The sequence below is a fragment of the Haliaeetus albicilla genome, chromosome 11 (genome assembly GCF_947461875.1).
Source record: "Haliaeetus albicilla chromosome 11, bHalAlb1.1, whole genome shotgun sequence".
NCBI classification, from domain to species: Eukaryota; Metazoa; Chordata; class Aves; order Accipitriformes; family Accipitridae; genus Haliaeetus; species Haliaeetus albicilla.
Genome location: NC_091493.1, coordinates 33,227,144 through 33,248,160, shown reverse-complemented (window position 1 = coordinate 33,248,160; position 21,017 = coordinate 33,227,144). Strand labels below are relative to the sequence as shown.

Sequence of the window (21,017 nt, the reverse complement as noted above, 5' to 3'; positions counted from 1 at the left end):
TTTGGGAAGAGCTTGGCGCCATGTGTTGACAGGGTTGCCATTAAATTATTAAAAGCAGGAGGAGGTAAATGAAGCCAAAAGCTGTGCAGAATAATTCTGTTGATTTCAGATATCTGAAAAAGTTTCAGAGCAATGGAAGGTGGTTTTCATAAATGCAATGTAAAAGCTAGTGTGGTATGTGTCTTTTTCTTAAAGTCCATAAAGCTTCCTCAGAAGGCTTTACTTTTTTTTTTTTTTTTTTTTTTTTTTTAAATAAAGCAGGAACAGTTCAATAACACTGGTGGGAATTCTAGAAAAGAGTTCTACCAAATATTCAGTACTTTCAGGAGAGATTTGATAAGATATAACACTATAATCAGAATGAATACGCAGACTTACAGATTTTAAGAAATCTTACGATGCTATATCATGGCCTTTGAGCTACATTGGAGGAATTTATAACTCCATAAAACATTTTTTAAAAGGCATAGTCACTATTTCCAATGAAGAAGATGGAGCATGAAGAGGGTGTAAAATCTCTGGCCCATTTAATATAAATGAGGGATTAAGGCATGGAAATGCATTATCCCCGATATTCTTCAACATGGTTAAAATGGTACAATCAGTGACATTTTCAGACTACAATGAATATCAAAATAGTGGAGCACCTTTGGGATCCTATGGTCTGGGCAACTGTGAATGAAGCAGAAGGTACTGTAAAAAGAATGGCTACTTGAAGAAGAAAAACAAAGAACGAATAACATAAAATCAGACATCTGAGAAGCCTGATTAATCAAAGATATCAGTAAGTTGAGTAGATTAGTAAAATGATTTACCAACAATCGGAAAATGACCTCAATAGGAGAAATTGAGAGCAAATTCTGTGACCGCTATTGTGTGCGAAGCCACAGAGTATGAATAATTTAATGTCTGCCATCAAATGTTTATTTTCTTTTTTTTTTTTAATTATGCCTCAAGTTGTGGCATAGAAAACTGCAACATCTAGCACTATTAAATAAATCTGATACTAAATAACTTAATAACTAAAACATACTTAGCACTCACACAGTGACTGTTATTTTTAGATCCGTAAAGAGCTCTGAGTACTCTCTAAATATTAATTAATTAATCTTCAATATTCCCATGTCATTAGTAAGGTTAATTTTATCATTCCTAAGTATTCAGTTAGGAAAATTAAAGCAGAGAACATGATTTGCCATATTCCAACCATCTATTTAGAAGCAGAAACAAAATTACCTCCTATATTAATACACACAGAAAGATTTTTATACCTGACCATTTGGTTCTTTGTGCTCTGGGAAGGGGGGAAGAAGAGACTTGCAGGAATATTAATCAATTTAATTTCTGAGAGAAAACTTTAGGACACAGACAATTTGGGTAGAGTTTTGTCATAAGAACATCCATATTGGTTATCCTAAACATTATATTCCAAAATTATGTTTATTTTTTCTCAAGTACATTTTATAACTGGTTATCATAAAAGAGCTTTAGGACTTCACATGAAAAAATAATTTCCTTTTCATGTTAACCACTAAAAACCACGTCATAACAATGACTTTTGAAAAATACTGACCTGGAAAGGAATGTTGAAATGACTCAGACTTTCAGTAGAATAAGATGCTTAAGATATCTTCTAGGTCTAGAAGTGTATTTGAAAAGCCCCATTGTATTCGTTTCTTGCTTCTTGTCTAACAAAAGGTCTTTTAGAAAAAAACATTTGCTAAAATTGGAAAAGAACATAGCTAAGCATTGTTTTGATGATAACATAGAAAGGTAACTAGTTACTGGTAAATGAGTAACAATTCTCTCAAACTCCAAATTCATATAAGCTTCCTGTATTATTAACTATGGCTGTAGCACGTAAAAAGTATTACAGAAAAATATACTAAAAAATAAAGTATATAAAAGGATGGAAGACATTTGCCTCACTTTATGTACTCAGTCTCAGACAAGCTGAAATTACTGATAGCCAATGGATAATAATCGATAACACTTCATAATTGATAACATTATTTATATAGTATTTCAAACAGACTTCTATATCCTCACTCAGAATGATAAAGAAATGACCATTAGTATACACATAAATAGTCACTGATCTAGTTAGTCTTCATACTGTTCAATACGATATGCCAGAATATGTAAAGAAATTGAGAAAATGTTCTGATTCAGATCAGCTGTGAAACCAATTACGTAATTCCATACATACAGATATATATATGCTTCCTGTGTGTTTTAAAGAGGGTTGTTTGGTTTGTGGGGTTTTTTTTTCCTTGTTGTTCATCACTCCCACCTTTGCTTTCTTATTTCAGAAAAAGGAAGTTTTTAACATATCTGAAGAGGTGCAAAGAGATGTTTTTTACCAAAACATGCCTCACCTTCAACTTACGTGACCAAAGAAGTTTCAACGAAAGAAAGCCTGGGGTAATAATAGTCCCCTTTCAGCTTTGCAATAAATTTCAGAGGGTCACTATAATTTCAACTACATGTACAAGATAATGATTTTTTACATCAGAAGTATCTGTAGCCATAGAAATGAGCACATATTGTTGTATATGCGGTCATATAGAAATATAAGCATTCATTTTGAAAGTGAAATAGCATTAAATAAGGAAAAGTTGAAACAACATATGGCCCCGAGTTGTACAAGCCCAGGTTCTGCAAGGCCTGTTTTTGCCAGCTTTGTTCTTCTTCGTTAGTATTTAACAAGCAAGTACAGCTGAAGACAATAGGGGAAGTTCTGGCCACCTGTAGACAACAGTAGTTTTGCTATAATTTGCCATAAACATCTAAAATAGCTTTAGGTATTCTACACTTTACTTTAGAGATGATCCAAAATAAGTATCAGTAAACTACAGCTTTTCAGGTAATGCTGCACCTTAGAGATTGAAAAAATAGAGTTAATTTATTTAATTTTCCCCAGTAACATCAAGCATTCTGGATAGGACAACTTTGCTCAAAAAAAGAGAGGGATTGTTAATTACCTTTAACAGAGACTTTTCCTTTATTGTCAAGAAACCTTTCAGATGCTTTTTAAAAAACTGGTAATGAAATTAGATACATAATGATTCTATAATTTAGATGAATACTGTGAAAGCTATTATGCATAAAGACTGAACATCTGTTAAAGTGATCCCAAACTAAAATTCTTACCATCAGGTTTCCAGCTCTCCACATTAGATTATTTGGAAAATAATTATTGCTGCAGATTTTACCCATAACAAATTCCACGTCCCAATCTGAACTTGTCTAAATGTTTTTGATTTGGGAAGATGAGAAGGGACTCTAACTATAAAGAGAGCAGTCAGCTATGAAAATTTTCAAACCAGATGAATCTGAATGCTCCTAATTAATGGTATCTTCATGCTTTAACATATCTGGAATTTGGTCCTTTTTTTTAAGATATAATTTTAATAGTGGCAACATATAGACAACCATTTTTTGTATAGGTAAACTAGCATTTCATTACATTTCATAGGAATGTAATGAATGGACGCAAGTATTCTAGAGTGTTATTTATATGTGCACAAATTTGATTTAAGTAGTTTCAGGACTTTATATAAATATACAAGTACAGAGAGGAATTGAAGTACTGGTGAACCCATGTTACCATGGACAGTCTATCTCAAGTTTTGAACAGTAATTCATAGCTGCTGAATTTCCCTCAGCAGAATCCACGGACTGAGGGAGTGGAGGTGGAATCCTGACAGTCAGAACTTCACTGGGGCTTACTTTCCAGAACAGCACTTAGTTGTTTATTTTTCATCCAACATAAATCACATTAGGGGTAAAACAAGCCATTCAACATTTTCTGACTCTAAGAGAGTTCAAAAGTTAAATTGGAGAACAGTGTTTAAGAAAATTGGCTTTTTCATGAAGCAATCATAATGTGACAGTTGATAAAACATCTCATCTGATGTACAGTGATCATGACTAAAAAGTTTGCACTTGCCAACAACTAACAAAATGTAGTTATCAGACATATTATGCTATTTTTGTACCTTTCAAATAGAAGACCGTAAGAGTTATTTTGAAACTTTGGTTTGAGATGTGTTGGCAAACTTCTGGTATTTAAGTATGGCCATTATATAAGTATTTTTATTTATTTATTTATTTATTTATTTTATTATTATATGACCTTACTAATTTGCATGCAATCAAGGATTCTGGGAGAAGAAAAACACTTTAGAAAAAAACATTCTCAGAGTGAATGAAAATGCCGAATGATCCCATGGCAAACATGCTTTTCTTCTACAATAAAATAACATATTTAACTGTTAACACAATAAAATAGCTGATACCTATTTGCCCATCTTCAGTGTTGCAATACAATATTTTAATCCCTTTAAAACTCATACCTGCTTTTCAAGTATTTATCAAACTCCAGTTGAGATATGGAGGAATGTAATCCTTTATGAGTGAGTACAGCCAAAACTGTTCTACAAGACTACATGGTCTTTCTGTGTATGGGGTTTTCCAGTACATTCACAAAACACACACTGTATATTTCTTATGTGAAATGTTTAGGTTGAGGATAATACAGAGTTTGGAATATATTCCAGACAAGTGGTTCTTTCCTTTTCATAAGTGTATGCATCATATAAACCAGTTCCATCGGTTTATAGTCATTTGAACAGATCAGCTTTAAAACTGACAGAAAGGGTTGTTTTCAAAAGACCATTTTTTTCCACTATGCTAAGTAGCACTAGTTGAAAGTTCCCAACAGAAGCTTTAAAAAGGAATTTTTAAAGTTTTAAGATATAAGAGATTGAGGTCAGAATAGGCAATAAAATTCACAAGATTGTGATGGCATTATTTTAGTATAATAATCTTATGTTAAGATATGAAAATACTGAAACAATCATGCCAGCATAAGAAATAATTATACCATAATTCATAAGTGCATAATTTATCAAAACAATAGAGCAGTCATGGTTAGATGCAACCTAACACTCCTGTATAAGATATAACTACATACTGTACAATCGTTCCTTTTTATAGTTATTTTTACATTTAGTCTTCATCCAAATTAAGCTGAGTACTTCTATGTATGAATGGCGTTACGAAATAAACACAACTCACAACAGGGCTTTATTACTGCTACTGCACCACCATGGCATGCAAGTAACTATGTAGTCAACTATAAACAGTAAAATGTCATCATCTTCATGAAATAAAAAGAACATGAAAAATACAGATATAGTAGTAAACATCAATTATCTTTTTATATCTTTCGTATTTACCAAAAGTCTATCATTACATGAGGCATTTATACCTCTGTATCACTCTCCTGTACTAGTACGGTGGCAAATTTGGAGTTGAGAAACTATACTTTCAACAAGCTTGTACAAAACTACTAGTTTCATATTATACTGCTGTCAATGTGTAATGCGTAAATGAGAATATGACACATCTGCTACCTACCCCTTAGCATTCTCTTACTCTTTTGTATATTCATGAATTTTGAGTAAATAAAAAGACTGAGGGCCATTAAAGCTGTTTGCTAGGTTATCTGTCATGGTGACTGAGCCTCTAAAAGACTAATGTCCTATAGAAAGGAAACTCTTTCATCTGCTTTTTGTTGCTGAGTACTGATTCTGTGAGGTTCCATGCTGGATGTTGGATTTGAGAACCACTGTTGGAAGCAACTTGGATTTATAAATATTTATTTATTTAGTGTTTGTTATGCAGGGTAATTCCTTAACTGGTGTGAAAGTGAGAATGAGATGAAATTCTGCAGCTGGGAGAAAAAAAAAAACCACAACCATACTTTATTATAAAAACAAGGATCAAAGTGCTAACTGGGATTCATTTCTTCTGCTTGGAGGTCAGGACAATATATAGATACTAGCAAATTTCAATATTGAAATGGGAGCAGGTAGAATAACAGCAAGTTAAACTCTCCTTAGATTTGCAATCTTGGAGACTCTCTTGGAAAAAAAACCCAAACTTTATTGCAGAAGAAGCTTTTCCATGCTCAATTAATTTTGCTAATCAGTTAGCTGGCATGAAGGACCCACATGTGCTCTTTGTACAACATATCATTCAGAATTCAGAATAGACTCTTAGGTACAGAAACATGAAAGCCCACCCATCACTCTGCTGCAGCCCAGATTATGTTTCTGAGGCTTTTGAAAGGTAAAGAAAAATAATTATGAAATGCTCAAATAACTTTTTTTTTTTTGTGGAATTATGTTTCAAATATTACATGTGGTGTTCTTGGGTTATACCTATGCTAAATTCAAAAGCTGCCTACCTATTTCAGGCAATGATAAAAGAACACCTAAATCCAAATTATCCTCTTTAGTTCCTGCTTGCTGGAAAGAAATCTTAATGCTGATTACAAGGAAAGAACTGTACAATTCTCTTTGTTACATTAAGCTATACAAAAATGTCCTTTAGTTTCCTGGAATTTGCTTAGTTTTCAATTATACAATTTTCTTCTACATTACAAAACAATGTACAGTTTTTCCTAGTTCTGTTCAAGGATTTTCCCTGCTCTGATATGTTCAGGTTTAAGAATACTAGGTATTTTGTTTCATATTTTGTTGATATCAGGATCCACTCTTTATATTAAAGCTCATCAAACATACTCATACCTACCATAAGTTTGTTCTGCTTTGGGGTATAGTAGGCTGTGTGACTACAACAGAGCTCAGTACTTCATATGTTCATTCATAGATTTGCCTCCATAAAAACTGAGGCTGTAGTATAGCTTTCAATGGAAGCCATTTAAAAAGAAAACATTACAGAATATACAACTGTAGTTTTTGAATCTCAGACACAAGTTCCTTGACGTGTTGAAAGATGATGTTTTCGATTTCTGACTCCTGAACTCTTATCTTTACAGTCCGCAGGCTTCTGTTGTGAAATGTCTATCAGTGCACTTGCAATTGCAAGACCTGTAAGATAAATAAAGGAAAAACAAAATTTAATGCCCAGCTTTCCTGAGAAGAGTTCCAGAGCAGTGTGATGGTTAGTTTCATGTCAAGTTTTTGTACTTTCCCAGAAGTGATCAGTTTTATTTCAGACATAGATAACAAGTTCTCACTTTTTAAAATGCTACCTGGTAACAGTGAAGAAACAGAGGAAGAAAAAAAGTGCAGTTAAGACACTAGACTGGAAATCAGGAGAACTGAGTTCCATTTAAGTCTCTCATTGATTTGTTTTGTGATCTTAGCATCACCTCTCTTTATCACCATTTTCTTGGTTATGGTTATGGTGGACCAGCAGCTCTCTGACATGGATTTTCTCTTATTAAATGTTTGTGCATTGCATTTAGAAATGGATGAAACTGTCAAATCAGAAAATAAAGGAGAAATGGAGACCACAGTTAAGACAAAATTGTATTCTTGAATATTTCCCTTTGCAATGCCTCCCTAATTTGGGAATATGAAGAAGTTAGTATTTACCATGAACAAAAAGATAGAAAATATGTTTCCAGAATGCATGGATTTGTGAACAGACAGTGAACTGTGATGCTGTTGGCCTGGATAAATTCTAAATGTTGTCAACTTACCAAAACTCTTCTTTTTCAGATTCTGGTTAAGTTGTTGATATTTCATGACCTGTTATAATCTTAACAGGGTATTACAGAGGGCAGGGACAGCCATGCTTAGGAAATGAGTAGTTTAAGAATTTACTCTTTGATTTGCTTTTTACTGCATGCGCGCTAGAAATTACTGACTTCTGCTGAAATGCTGTGGTTGACAACACACTTAATATATGGTGGTTCTGAATTTTTAAATTCACACAGGTGATATTGCAATGAAATGGATTTGGAGTTTTTACATCATTCATATGTTCTACTACACCACAACTGCAATAAAAGCATTACACTTATATCTGCAAAAGCATGTCTATATAGACCCATAATGTAGGTAAAGATGGTGCTGGTTCTCCATACTGCCCAATACATCTCAATCTCTAACCAATAGCAGTACTACTCCACAAGGAAACCTTGAAAATACTTTTCATCATGTTTAACAGGCAGTCTCTATTTTTTAACTCAGGCCAATATCAAACTCGGTTTACCTATTACAGAATCCCATTTTGCAATATTTTTCAGGTGTTCCCTCATTACAGCACTTATCTACTAAGAAACTGCACAAAATATTTCTCACAAGTGTTTCTACAGGCTTCTTTCTTAGTGTATGATGTACTGTCAGATTCGGTTCTGGTTTCCAGTATCCTGAAAAAATCTATGCTATTGCACACTGTAACACCACCTTTCTTACTTCACAAAAATGTTGCAAGAATTAATTAATGTGCATACAGCTTTTTGAAAATGTACAGCACTATACTGTAAAATGCTAAGTACAATTATCATTGCTACATTTCAAGTCATTTTTCTCACATACACATTTATTTCCCGGCATGAGCTAGTGATGCCTTAAATTGGACTTTGATAAATTAAATTTTTGAAATCTTTGAGGCACCTTTAAAATATCAGCAGTATGTGGTATTAGCAAATTCAAGGATAAAACCTAAATAACATTTTGATGGTCGCTTACATGTGATCCTGTCTTTAAGAGCTAGGCTTAGGGAGTATGCTAAATGGAGTGAATATTATTAGGAAAACAGATTTTCCATTTTTTAAAGATATTTTAAAATATACTTGCATGTATAATGCTAACCTCAGTTTACATAACAATTAACAGAAAGGAAGAACTATTTCCTTCAAATCTAATGCTGCATACTGGGATATACTGGCATGCTGTTAGAGTTCCATTAAAATCAGGTCACTACAGAAGATCATTTTTCAAAACGTCAAACAAATCATCTGATGAAATTCATTTATTATGTTCTCTACGCCCAGCATAGTTCCTTGTTATCAAAGCAATACAATTAACTGGGGGAACAATTCATTACTTCAGACTGGCAGTCTAAAGGAATTTCATTTACCAAGTCAAGCTGATGCACAGGCACTGCAAGCAAGCAGAATTTACATCAAAATACAACAGAAGATTTGATAAAAATGCTGTGGCTTAAATATTCATTAAAAGAAAAAAACCAAAACATTCCCTGTATTTTACACATTTTGTATCTAAACAACAACTGTGAATACATTTATAGTCATTGAAGTTGGAATTGTAAATCCTATAGTGCTCTATATCTGTTTCCTCAGTTCATAAGTTATTACTGTTACCCATCTTCCCCAAATGCTGCCATTTCAATGTCCTACCTACCATCCAAACTAGTGTTTTCCAAACCAGTACATGGGCTTTGGTTGCTTCTGACTCTTGAGTAGGGAGGCAGAAAGGAACAGTGGAATCAGTAAGCACCCCACATGGAGGATCAGTGGGTCACCTCTAATAGTCTAATTTCTGGAATTTCAAGCCTAGCTGCAGAACCGGACCTATTTGTAAGTTTAGTTTGTTTTTCTACTAAATGTTATAGAAATAACCTGACCTAGTTCTATGCAGCTAAATCAACCTCTAGCTTGTTTTAAGGATATGTATGGGAAGATCATTAAGAAGTGAGCCCAGACAAATACATAAGTGGAAAGTATATTTTTGTAAGAGATAATTGCATCCACAATGAGAAAAATACCGGAGAAAGCAATATGAACTTGGTTATCTTTAGCAGAACTATTGTCTTTCCTAATGGAAGTTAAATGGTAATAGTTTATTCTCAGCAAGTAAGTGTCTAATCATAAAATTACTGGTGTGTGAATTTTTTGTTGTTTTTTTTTACAATTATGCAAAACAATTAATAAGTACAGGAATAAAATACAGCACATCAAAAGAGATTGCCTTGAAAAGCGCATTCCCGATTTATATACAAACAGCACTTTAATTCTGCATTTGAACAAAAGCATCTGAAAAAGTCATTCATTTTGAGATGCTCTCCTCCCAGTCTCTGTAAAAACAGGCAGTACTATATATTTTAATTTTGCAGCAAAACAGCTTCATTAGGCGTGAAAGGTTAATTGCAGGTTTAAGTGCAGTTCAGGGAACAATGCACGAGTCTGTAGTGAATAGCACAGTCTGCTACAGGAAGGCTGAGTGCTATAAACTGTTTGCCCTGCTGAAATGTTTTACTACCTCATTTACTAACTGTCTTCTTTTACTGCTTGTATTTGTAGTTCTTCTAAACCTTTAATAGCTACAGTTTTATTTCACTGTAATCAGATTTAAATGGAAATACCCATGCTGGGATGTTTAAACATTTTTCCTCTGATTGTATACAGCTACATTTGAACTGATGTAAGGCTACACTATCTCTCAAAGTAGAAAAAACCCTTACACTGAAAAAGTTAGTCTTACATGCTGACGTGCATATTTAAAATCTTTTTTCCTCCTCTATTGTTCATTTTAATGAGAAATGCATTGAGTTCTTACTATCCCCTTTGTTAAAAGTAAGGGAACAAAGAATGACCTCAGATTCATGGTTAGGCAGGTAACTGGAAATGTTTTTTTCAATTTAAATATGTATTATTCAGAGATAACATTTGGATAGATGTCTTCATTTGATTAAATTCCACACGTTTTCATTGTTATGCACAATCAGAACATTCAGAAAGTTGAAGACAATAAAATAACTACAACTCGGGTAGATCAATTAGATTTGTTTGACGTTTTAACCAAAATTATAGTCATTGCTTAAGGTGACCTTAAGCAATGAAAATAAAATGACAGCTGCCATACAGAGTGACTTAAACAGAAAAGACTGGGTAAACGCTGTACTGTTAAAGTAATAGCTTCACCCTTCAGGACCCAGCAGTCTTTGTGTTATTTCCATTTCTTGATTCTTTAAAGACGTGTTACTGTACATGGTCACCTAATAGTGGGCAGAGTCCTTTTATCATAAAGGATCTGTTATTTGAAGTCTTTCCATTGTACAAGATGCAATGTCCATGAATATCTGTACAAATGGATCTAAACAGTTTGAAGACTTACTAAGTGATGAGAATTACAGACTCTAGTGCCTCATGGACATGACCATAACACACAGTGAAGCCAGTGAAGACAATTTCATGCTCATCAATAAAACTACCAGTTATTATTATAGGGAATTTTAATGAGTTCTATCAGTTATCATTATTTCAGGTTGATAAAGAAAAGTTTTGTAAATACGCAATGTACAGTATGTGTGTATAAATGACATTTATATACAAACCCACCTTGTTAATAATGCAGTTTTGTATTATCTGTTTCTTAATTTGATGAAGCAGATCACATTCGCCATAACCTTTATGGATGCATACCAGGACTGCATACATTTATTCTTCATAGGAAACATACAAGTTAGCTATAGTGTCTATAATGGCGGAGGAACATAGCTTTCAAGAATGTTGTCACTAGGCGAGTGTTTCTGAGTACCCACTGAAAAAAATCTCTCACTTTCTGTGAGACATTGTGCTAGGAATATTCTTATTCAGTTTAGTTGTTTGATAGAATTTTCAAGATTGTCTGGTACTTCCTACACTTTTCCTGTTTTCTCACTCAAACTTTCTCCAAGTAGACTAACTCATGATTAACTTTCACGACTGAAAAGGCCAGAAGGTTGTTTGTGCTGCACACTTGTGTGCTGTAGATCAAGTCATGTCAGGAGATATCCAAAAGGTACATAAAATGGAACCAGAACAAAATCTGGGATTCAAAGGCATGATCCACAAAACCTTCTCCTAACCACATACAAACCTGATACTCAAGTGCTTACTTTCCAGGAGAAAAATTAAGAGTCATCTGAAGTTCAAGACTGTACATGCCTAGAGGAATGACTCTATCTCACAACAGAGCTAAGTTCATTTCAAAGTCAGAAAGTAGTCAAATCCTTCATGAGTATCTGAGGGTCCTGATCTGGCAGGTGTGCCTAGACGATATCCAGAGATCACGGACTTAGTCATAGAGAAAAAACAATCATAGGCAACTGCCAAGAAGAATAAGAATCTTCATAACCTGTCATATTGAATGTTTTTTTATTTGAATTAGAATTTTTTTAAAAGGACAAGCTGACAGCCCCTCAGAATCACAAAGTCTTTTTATGGGCTTCTCTTCCTGTTTGGTGCATGGATGTGTATTTTAAGCTGACACCACTCTTACCATGAGAAAGATATATTAAACAAACTAAACTAACTAGGAAATTACTTCGGGCAAGTAACCCCATCATTTTTTTCAGTGATAATTTTTGCTAGATGGGAAGACAGCCGAGTCCAGGAGGTATGTTTTCCTTTTCTTATGCATGTAACTTAATTAAATAAGTAAAATATGAGACAGAGCTTAAACCATAACAATAATAAACTAAATAATGATAGTGTGGAATTAAATAGCCACACACTAGTAGAGAGGAGATGTCGTGATCCTTTGTACTATACCCTTGGTATTTAGTAATAACAGCTATCTATAAGGGGCTAGGAAACTCTTATTCCCAGAATAGACTTATAAATTACTTGCTGTCAGTTTGTGGGAAATGCAGACTATACAATAAAGGATCTTTTACGCAATGTTCAGCCTTTCCCAATTTTTCTCATTTTGAAAAGGAAATGGCCCTACATATTTGTGTGAAATATTTGTGCTCCAAGGGGTCAGTAGTGATTTTTTTTGTGTACAGTCAGGCAGTTTCCCCTTCCCTTTCCGTGTGAGATATCTGTAGTTTAGTCTGTAATCCAGGTCTGTACAACATCTGGTGCCTTTAAACTATCCAGCCGTCCAGTGGCTAAGAGATAGCATGGGCTGTTTGGTCTCTCTGGCAGTTTGGGATAGCTCTTGTCCGTTCAGCAGGGCAAACAAACACCGTACTGACGAAGGGGACCTAGTGAGGAGTCGGAGACACTATGGTGGTGGGACTGGTGCAATCTAATGTTGATTAACTGAAGCTTTTGCCTCCCACGCTCTTTTTTCAACTCAAGCCGTCCTGGAACACAAGAATCATAGAATCATTTAGCTTGGAAAAGATGCTTAAGATCATCGAGTACAACCATTAACCTAACACTACCAAGTCCACCACTAAACCATGTCCCTAAGTGCCACATTTACACGTCTTTTAAATACCTCCAGGGATGGTGACTCAAGTACTTCCCTGGGCAGCCTGTTCCAATGCTTGATAACCCTTTTGGTGAAGAAATTTCTCCTAATATCCAATCTAAACCTCCCCTGCCGCAACTTGAGGCCATTTCCTCTTGTCCTATTGCTTGTTAATTGAGAGAACAGACTGACCCCCACCTCACTACAACCTCCTTTCAGGTAGTTGTAGAGAGCGACAAGGTCTCCCCTCAGCCTCCTTTTCTCCAGATTAAACAAACCCAGTTCCCTCAGCTGGTCCTTCACTGATTACTTTTAAAAGGAGGTAATATGAGATTATTGCATTTAGCTGGACTGTATCAGCAGACCTGTACACCAACCCAACCTGTGCACCTTGCCCAGGGAAAGCAGCACAGATGGAAACAGAAAGGCACTTACTTAACAAGTGGGAGAGGAAGACTGAGATAATGGCTGACCTGAGCTGGGAGAGGACCTCTCATCTGAAACTGCATAAGAGATGTTAGGCGAAGAACAGTAAATCATGGCGGGTCTTGAAGATGAATAATGATATTTGAGGCATTAGAAAAAGAGAGTGCATGGAGCTACTAGAAATGACTTCTGCAATAAAAAGAAATAGTCAAGAAAAAGATCTGAAGTAAATGTGGTTAAGACAATAGTTGTTCAAGGTGGCAGTAATTCGGAAGCAAGCGGCAGAGATCCTGGGCAAGGGCTATTGTTTTGGTGATGCAGAGGGAAGATGGAGTTTTGGAGAGGCTGCAGCAACAGAATTCAGCAAGACTAGGCACTACTGGTGGTGAGGAAGCAAAGGAATGACAGTCAAAGAATACTTGGGCAAGATCAGAGGGACTATAAGTGTAAGTAATAGTGGCATTAAGACATGCTCAAGGGAAACCAGTGGAATACGAACTAATATGAAGAAATGTAAAATGTTGTGGGAATGAAAAATGAACTACATAAAACTGGTCTGTGACCCAACCTGTTGGTGAAGAGTAACCCAAATCTAGGTGTATGGATACAGACTTCTGTTAAAGTCAAATACAGTTCTACAAATAGAGGAAGAAATGGAACTACAGATACTTTCCCAAGATTTCTGACACCTTGCTTTGCCAAAAAAATCTTTACATTTGAAGAGTAAAGCACACCTTAAGCTATGATGGTTAAACAACATTACTAGGTATATTATCTATTTCTTGGACCCTACTCCTTGGGGCTCGCTGGCAAAGCTTGTCACGGATCTGTCCAGCGATATTAGCAATATGACTGACTCCAAAGACTATAAAAAATAATGAAAAAAGAATTCTACTTGACTGCTGAGTCTGAAGATAAAACTTTCTTCTCAAAACCTCTTATTCACTCACTTTAGATATTACAATAGACTTGGGAAATGGTTACATTTAGACTAGTTTAGTAATAGCTCCTAAAGCTGCAATACTTATCAGTAATAAATTTCAATTAATAAAGCAGGCATCACATTTAGTCAAGAAATATATTCTTCCCACAGAATAGCAGAGCTAAGAGAATTAAAGCATCTTGATGTTTTTATCTAAGAAGTTTTACCTTGGCAGTAGTTACAGACAAGTGATCTATTGTTAGACTATTATTTCAGTCCATTATTGTAATTTTTGGACCTTGGACCACAAATGGTGATTACAGAAATCTGACAGTGCGCCTAACTGTTCCATTGTCTTTCTCAGCATGGCTTATTTTATACAAAATGATGGCAGATTTTTGTGTGCAATTTTTTTCCCCCTTTACATTAAAAAAAGAAGCAACAAGTAGTTACTGCATGAATAATTATGCATGTGATCAGACTTTCTCTACCCTGCATTTCTTGAATAAAAGTTATGGAGACTCAAACAGGTGTATCGGTAGCAAAATATGTTTACATTTTTAGGGGGTAAAAAGAAAATTTATAGGATACATAACATTTTCAGAAAGCTATCAATCAAGTACATGAATGGCAAATCACCTGTAATTGACAAAATAACTTATTTTAAGTTATTAGCAAAAGAAGCATTTTAGTTTTTGACCAATGGGTATTAAAAATACCTAAAAAGGAATAATCTGCTTTGAATATGTGCAAACCTCATGCAGATTAATTCCTTGATTCTCTCCCACTGCATATTACACATCATGTGTCAAAATGCAAGTAATTACACAGGTTTCTATAATGGACAGCAATATTCGAAACATTTGAATTATTTTTTTTTGCACAAATGGTTACATTTTCAGTTTGATTACATCTCCTTTGCATTGAATCATTTATCCATACGTTATGAAAAACATCTCTATTCTTGTGATGTTGTGCAGCTGTTTAATTTGTTTTCAAGAGAATCACTATAAACTAATTTGCTACTCTGCAAGAATTTGGTGAGATGCATTAATCATGCCAGAATCTAATTTGGTCTTGTAAACCTATTTCTGTAGAAGAGAAAAAAATCTAGTTGGAGTACTGAAGAAGCACTCTTTTCACTTACTTTTAGAAATACCTGTGTTAATACCAACAAAATTATAATTGGTTTTGTTTAGAAGTCAGTATCACAGCTGTGACCCTGTTGGGGTTAGTTTATGAACTTCTCTATAGTAATCAGACACATTTGGATTGCAAAAGCCTCCTCCAGACCAGTAAATTGAGGTTACTTGTACAGCATTATTTTACTCTTTGTCTCCGTCTTCAGCAATCTCCTTTTACTGGGATCATGCATGCCAACCAGAGAAAAATGAAGATATGAAAACTCTAAAAAACCGTGAGCTTGAGTTACAAGCTTTTTACCCAAATCCATTCATGCAGTTGGACTCTAACCACTGCAATGAAAGCTAAAGCCTTGCTAAACATCATGAGTAGGATGAACACCTGTGCGACAGAGATTTATCATCCATATAAACAGTGTGATCGACCCTCCATTAATACAGTGCTAAACTATCATTTCATCTAATTAAGTAATCGGAGTATCTGCACGTGTGTGTGCGTGCATATATATGTGTATGAGTATCTGGGAAACAGAAGGTTCGAACGCAACTGAGCCATCAGGAGAACAGTTAGGAGGAGCAAAGGCAGAGGTATTCACTGGGGTCTGCCTCCCTCCGAAGGGGCCTTGCTTGCAGGGGGTGATTTAAAGCAGATCTCTCTCTGTCTGTAGAGGAAATCTGGGGTGATTAACCTCACCAGGTGAAATTCAGTTTTTTGAATACCTCTCTAATGTTCCACCTGGGTCATAACATATATTGTCAGATTTGCAGCTTTACTAGTCTCCTCCTTAAGACAAAACACACAACTTTAAAGACAATAGGTTTAAGGGCCCAAGAGGGGACAATTCTGCCCCCACTGGAGATAAAACAACACTACTTACATTATCATTTACTTTTAAGGAAGAAGATCAGAGCAATAATCCTCAAAGATGCTGTTTCTCACTCTTGCACCTTTATTTTGCAGGTGCTGGGTTTTTCTTCCACTGTCAAAAATTTTATCTAAACCAGAAAGTGATGAATATGTTCATACAAACGAATGATTATTGTTCACCAGAAATTCAATAGGATTGCAGCTTAATCAGAAGTAGGCATGATAACTGCAGTGCTTTCCCATAATGCATTCTCACTTGTAAGTTTTGCTTTCCAAGGTTGATGAAGTACTGGACTTGTTTTCCATTTCCAACATACTGCTGCAATATATCATCGCTCTAACCACTGTTTGGCTTGTAATTTGGTTCTGGCCAAATAACAATGCCAGTTTTTCAGTATTCTGCTGATTTCCACAATTAGACATTCAGTACATCCCCAGCTACATAGCCAGCAGTCACTCTGACAAAATAAACGATCTTGGGAATGTAACACAGAATGAAGTCAACAGGACAGAAAGCGTGCCCAGAATTTTGAACCATATTTTGAAATATTACTAAAGTGACAACTGCAGTGTCCTTAGGATCCCTAACATAAGGGTATTTGTAGTTTCAGTAGCTACTAATGCCAAAGGAAAAAATAATAAAAAAAAGAAGACACAAATGCCCTGCTGACAGTATTAGGGTGGCTCCATCAGCAAAACTAGTATCAGCTTATGCAGAATACTGATTTTTATTAATTCTAGCAGAAAAGCTTGGAAAAAGGCTGAAAAGCTCAAACTATAAAAAAACATTTAAAAACCCAAACATTTTATACAAATGGCCCTACCAGAATCCTGGTCAGCACTGAAAGGGAATAATTCTGAATGAGATTCCAGTATATACAGACAAGCTATACAGCTACTCATTTATCCTTTCCTGAATCTTCTATGTTACACTGAAAACACTATATTATGACTTTAACAGGCAAAATGACACACTTAGACCTGGTTACTGTTGAAATGTATGGAAATAGGGTTCCTTTTCAAACACTGTGTGTTCGTAATTGATTACATACACTTGGTCCTGCACAGTCAATATAGATAAATATCAGTAAAATTATAGTAGCAGAGAACCATTTCTGTTTGTGTGACATATGCAGGTAGAGCAAATGCCTGAAACTGCGAGATAGTAATACTATGACTGCATATCACTGAAAATATATTATATGCCCTAGGCATGCTTCCTAGTTTGGAGAGGAAAAACTAGAAAACTGACAGGAGATAGTCACAGCTTGTTACCTAGCTCTATGTGTGCTCACACTCCAACAAGTAGCACTCATTGTCTCATTTATCAATCCCATTAAAAATTTTAAAAGAACTGTTCTGGTACGAAGATTACCAAACTATAACTTCTGCCATTTAAAATATTCCTCTAGATGCTGCTTTGTATCTAGAGGATTTAACTGGAAAAACCTGAGAAAGATCCTCCTGACACACCAAATTCAGGTTCACTGTTTCTCCTTTTAGGAACTACATCCACAAGAGTTGCAGGGGCTGTGAAATATTCCTCTCTTGGCATGAGATTTGGCATAAATCTGAGCCTGATGTGCACACCACCTTTTTATACAACAAAGTAAAATCTCTCACTCATTTCCTGTTGCACAGGACTTATGCTACTATATGGATATGAAAGTAAAAGGTAGAAACCAAGTGAAAGATACAGTCCAGAAATTCTCATAAAGTCCATTTCCCAGCAATGTCAGCTCCTGGAAGATGGGCTCAATGACAATAAACCTTCAGATACTGAAGAGTTACTACAGCAGCCCTTCCTCATCACTAGTCATGGCAGGAAGAAATAGCAGAAATGAAGCCAGGGAGAAGAAGATGTGGCGAGTGATCCCCTCTGCTTGGAGTTTTCCAATGTCAGGATGGTTCTTTGAGACAAGAGGCAAAATTCAGAGCAATTCTGCGCATTGTTCTTCACAATATTTTCATTAAAAGCTGACGTGCTGTATAAAGCACCATGCTGGCTTCATATTTCCAGGATGTGATTAGGAGCTAGTTTTCATTTATGTATTTTCAAAAAGTTTTTGTAATGTAATGAAGGAGAAACAAACCTTCAGCAGGACATTAGAATTCCCTCACTGCAATTTTGCTAAATCTCCCATCTGTTTTTTAAAAGCAGAAATTACATTGAGTCTTCTGTTTTCTATTTAACTGCTGACCTTTTCCCCCTCTATTTTTTCCCATATGCTTTTTGATCACATGTGAAAAACTTAGCTTCAGTTCTCTCATTTCCTGATTTTCTATATTCCAATTATACTTTAATGGCTATATATACAGTGATGATGATACAAGAGTGTGTTGTGAATGAAATCTGTTTTGTACTATCCCAGCTTCTGAGAACTGCTACAATTTGAGTTTCTTTCTTCCGTAGCCTCTGAAGTGCCTTCTATAATATAATATAATAAACCCTGAATCTGCTCTTCCCTTTGCAATGCAATCCAGCATTCTGTTTCCCATAATGCTGCTACATTATGATTTGCAACTATAAATAATTATCCTAAGTTATAAAGATAAAATATAAAACTTTAAAGCAATACCATTAGACACCATACACTTGAGACTCTGAAGCAGCCATAAGCAAACATTGATTTTCATAAAGAATAGAAAAGGCGGCAATAATAAAAAGCGTGGTTCCTGCTTAGGATTAGTTCATCAAAAGCTTGCTGCAAGCTTGGGTGCAAAGACTGGAAAGGGTAGGTAATCAGTGGCAAACTGCACCTTGTTTCTAACAGGTGGGGCACTGGGTTTTATGACCCCTGTCTTAAAAGGTGAGGGGGGAAAAAGCCAGTTGTGGGAATGGGATTTAACAATGTGTGAGGTTCAGAAATAGAAGGTATTATCCCCCCAAAGGGGAAGCATCAGAGATGAGAGGGACTTACCTAAACCTCTGTAAGGCTTGTGTCCGGATGTGTGAACTTTTGAGTTGATTTTTGTTTGTTCTGTCTTGTCTGGACAAGCATTCAATATAATGACAGTGGAATATATAGGATTCCTGGCTTTTTCCTACACTATCTTGCATTGCCTTCCTTCCAAATAGTCCTCCATTTTCCATTCTTATTTTTGCTTCTTCTTGTTCCATTAAGCTTGAGTGTCCATACTAATGAACTGCCTTTACAAAGTACTTGTTTTTCTCTACTTAGACTTCCAATAATCAGGAATTCTCTTTGTGAATCTGATGTTAGTTACTAAGACTACTCAATTCCCTTCCACATTCTTTCATCTCTTTCAATTGTACTAGTGTGAAGAGGTGGTAGTATAGCAGGTTTTAAAAGCTCCAAACATCTTAACAATCATTTATACTATTTGTCCTTCTCCTGACTTCTCATTTTAGTGGGCAGTTCTTTTCCAAGAAAAATACACACGTCCACTATTTACAAAGAGAGATAAAAATAACTGTTCACATTTGAACGATGATCTAATTATTTCTTTAAGAGCGATGAAATAGATTGTGAATAATCTCAATAAAGCCAGCCTTATTGCTTTATTTGAGTCCCACATGTGCTTTAAGAACAATATTTACATTCAAGGTTTTAAAAGCGGTGTGCTAACTAGCGCACATTTTTTATGCAACTTTTCATCTTTGATGTGTTTAACTGCACTGTCACTACTCACGCTGCAGAAGGGTTGGAATTGTGTTTTTCTCATTGGGATGGCCTCAAGGATACAGCTATCCTTTGTGCCAGTGTGAGATGTGCGTGAAGCTGCTGAAGGTCCGCAGAGGCTGAGGCAGTGTGGGTTTGAGTTCTCTCCAGATCCACAGAGATGGATTTCAAGGGGAGGGAAGTAGGGCCAGGAGGCTCTTGCAGGAACAAACAGCCTTTAGGGTGAGGTACGTCATTGCTGTGCTCTGCTGAAGCTGCATATGCTCAGTAATTTAGACAACTGGGTGCCTCATCTAGGACGCAGTCACGATACAGTCTTTACATTTTCATTTGGCTTCCTACTCTTTGCCTTTCTATTTACCCAGGTAAAATCAACCTATTGCCCTGAAACTTGCCTCTTCTGGTCCATACCAACAGTTGCAATAGGTCCAGAAAATGAGAATTTTTTTAGTGAAACAAATGCTTAACCATATATGAGCCTTTTAAGAGATCTAAGGCTTGGCAGGAGAAATCTGGGCCTCCAAACTGAAGGCCTGACTTAAACAGGTTGAATTTCACACTTTTTTTTTCTTTTCCTCTTCAAAAAACTAGCTCTTTCAAGTCATATTTTAGAGCTTTCTTTTATAAAATCAATATTTACTGACCTTTCCACAGTGCTTTAAATATGAAGAAAAGAGATGTGTCCAGGGAGGAAAAATAGTATTAAAATACTGAGCTTGTTATCTCCAAAGTGCTACACAAAAATTAACCAATGCATGCTAATACAGTGATTAGCTAGTTTGCCTAGGTTTAGTGCAATGACTATGTTTTCTAATGCCATCATTCAATGAGAGATGGTTTGGTGTCACACTGAAGCCAGGACAGCTCTTCTTCAAACATAATGTGCTTTACATTTGTGTATTCTCCACTGAAAAGAATGTAAGTCTATTTAGAGTACTGAGATTATTTGCAAAAGACAACTGCTTTCGGAGAAACATTTTGAAATCAAGATATGCTCTGAGTTACTGAAAGATTGCAATACTAGGCAAAACCATAACAGATTGTTGT

The 21,017-nt window shown here is 35.5% G+C and overlaps 1 protein-coding gene across 1 annotated transcript in view; it reads right to left on the bottom strand.

The window, feature by feature from the left end:
- Window positions 1-2,980: 2,980 nt before the first annotated feature.
- Window positions 2,981-21,017, bottom strand: part of ATRNL1 (attractin like 1) — a 541,498-nt gene continuing 523,461 nt past the window's right edge. The window contains 1 exon segment of the mRNA XM_069797060.1: window positions 2,981-6,902. Within this exon segment, the coding sequence (XP_069653161.1) occupies window positions 6,778-6,902 (125 nt within the window). The 3' untranslated portion in view covers window positions 2,981-6,777.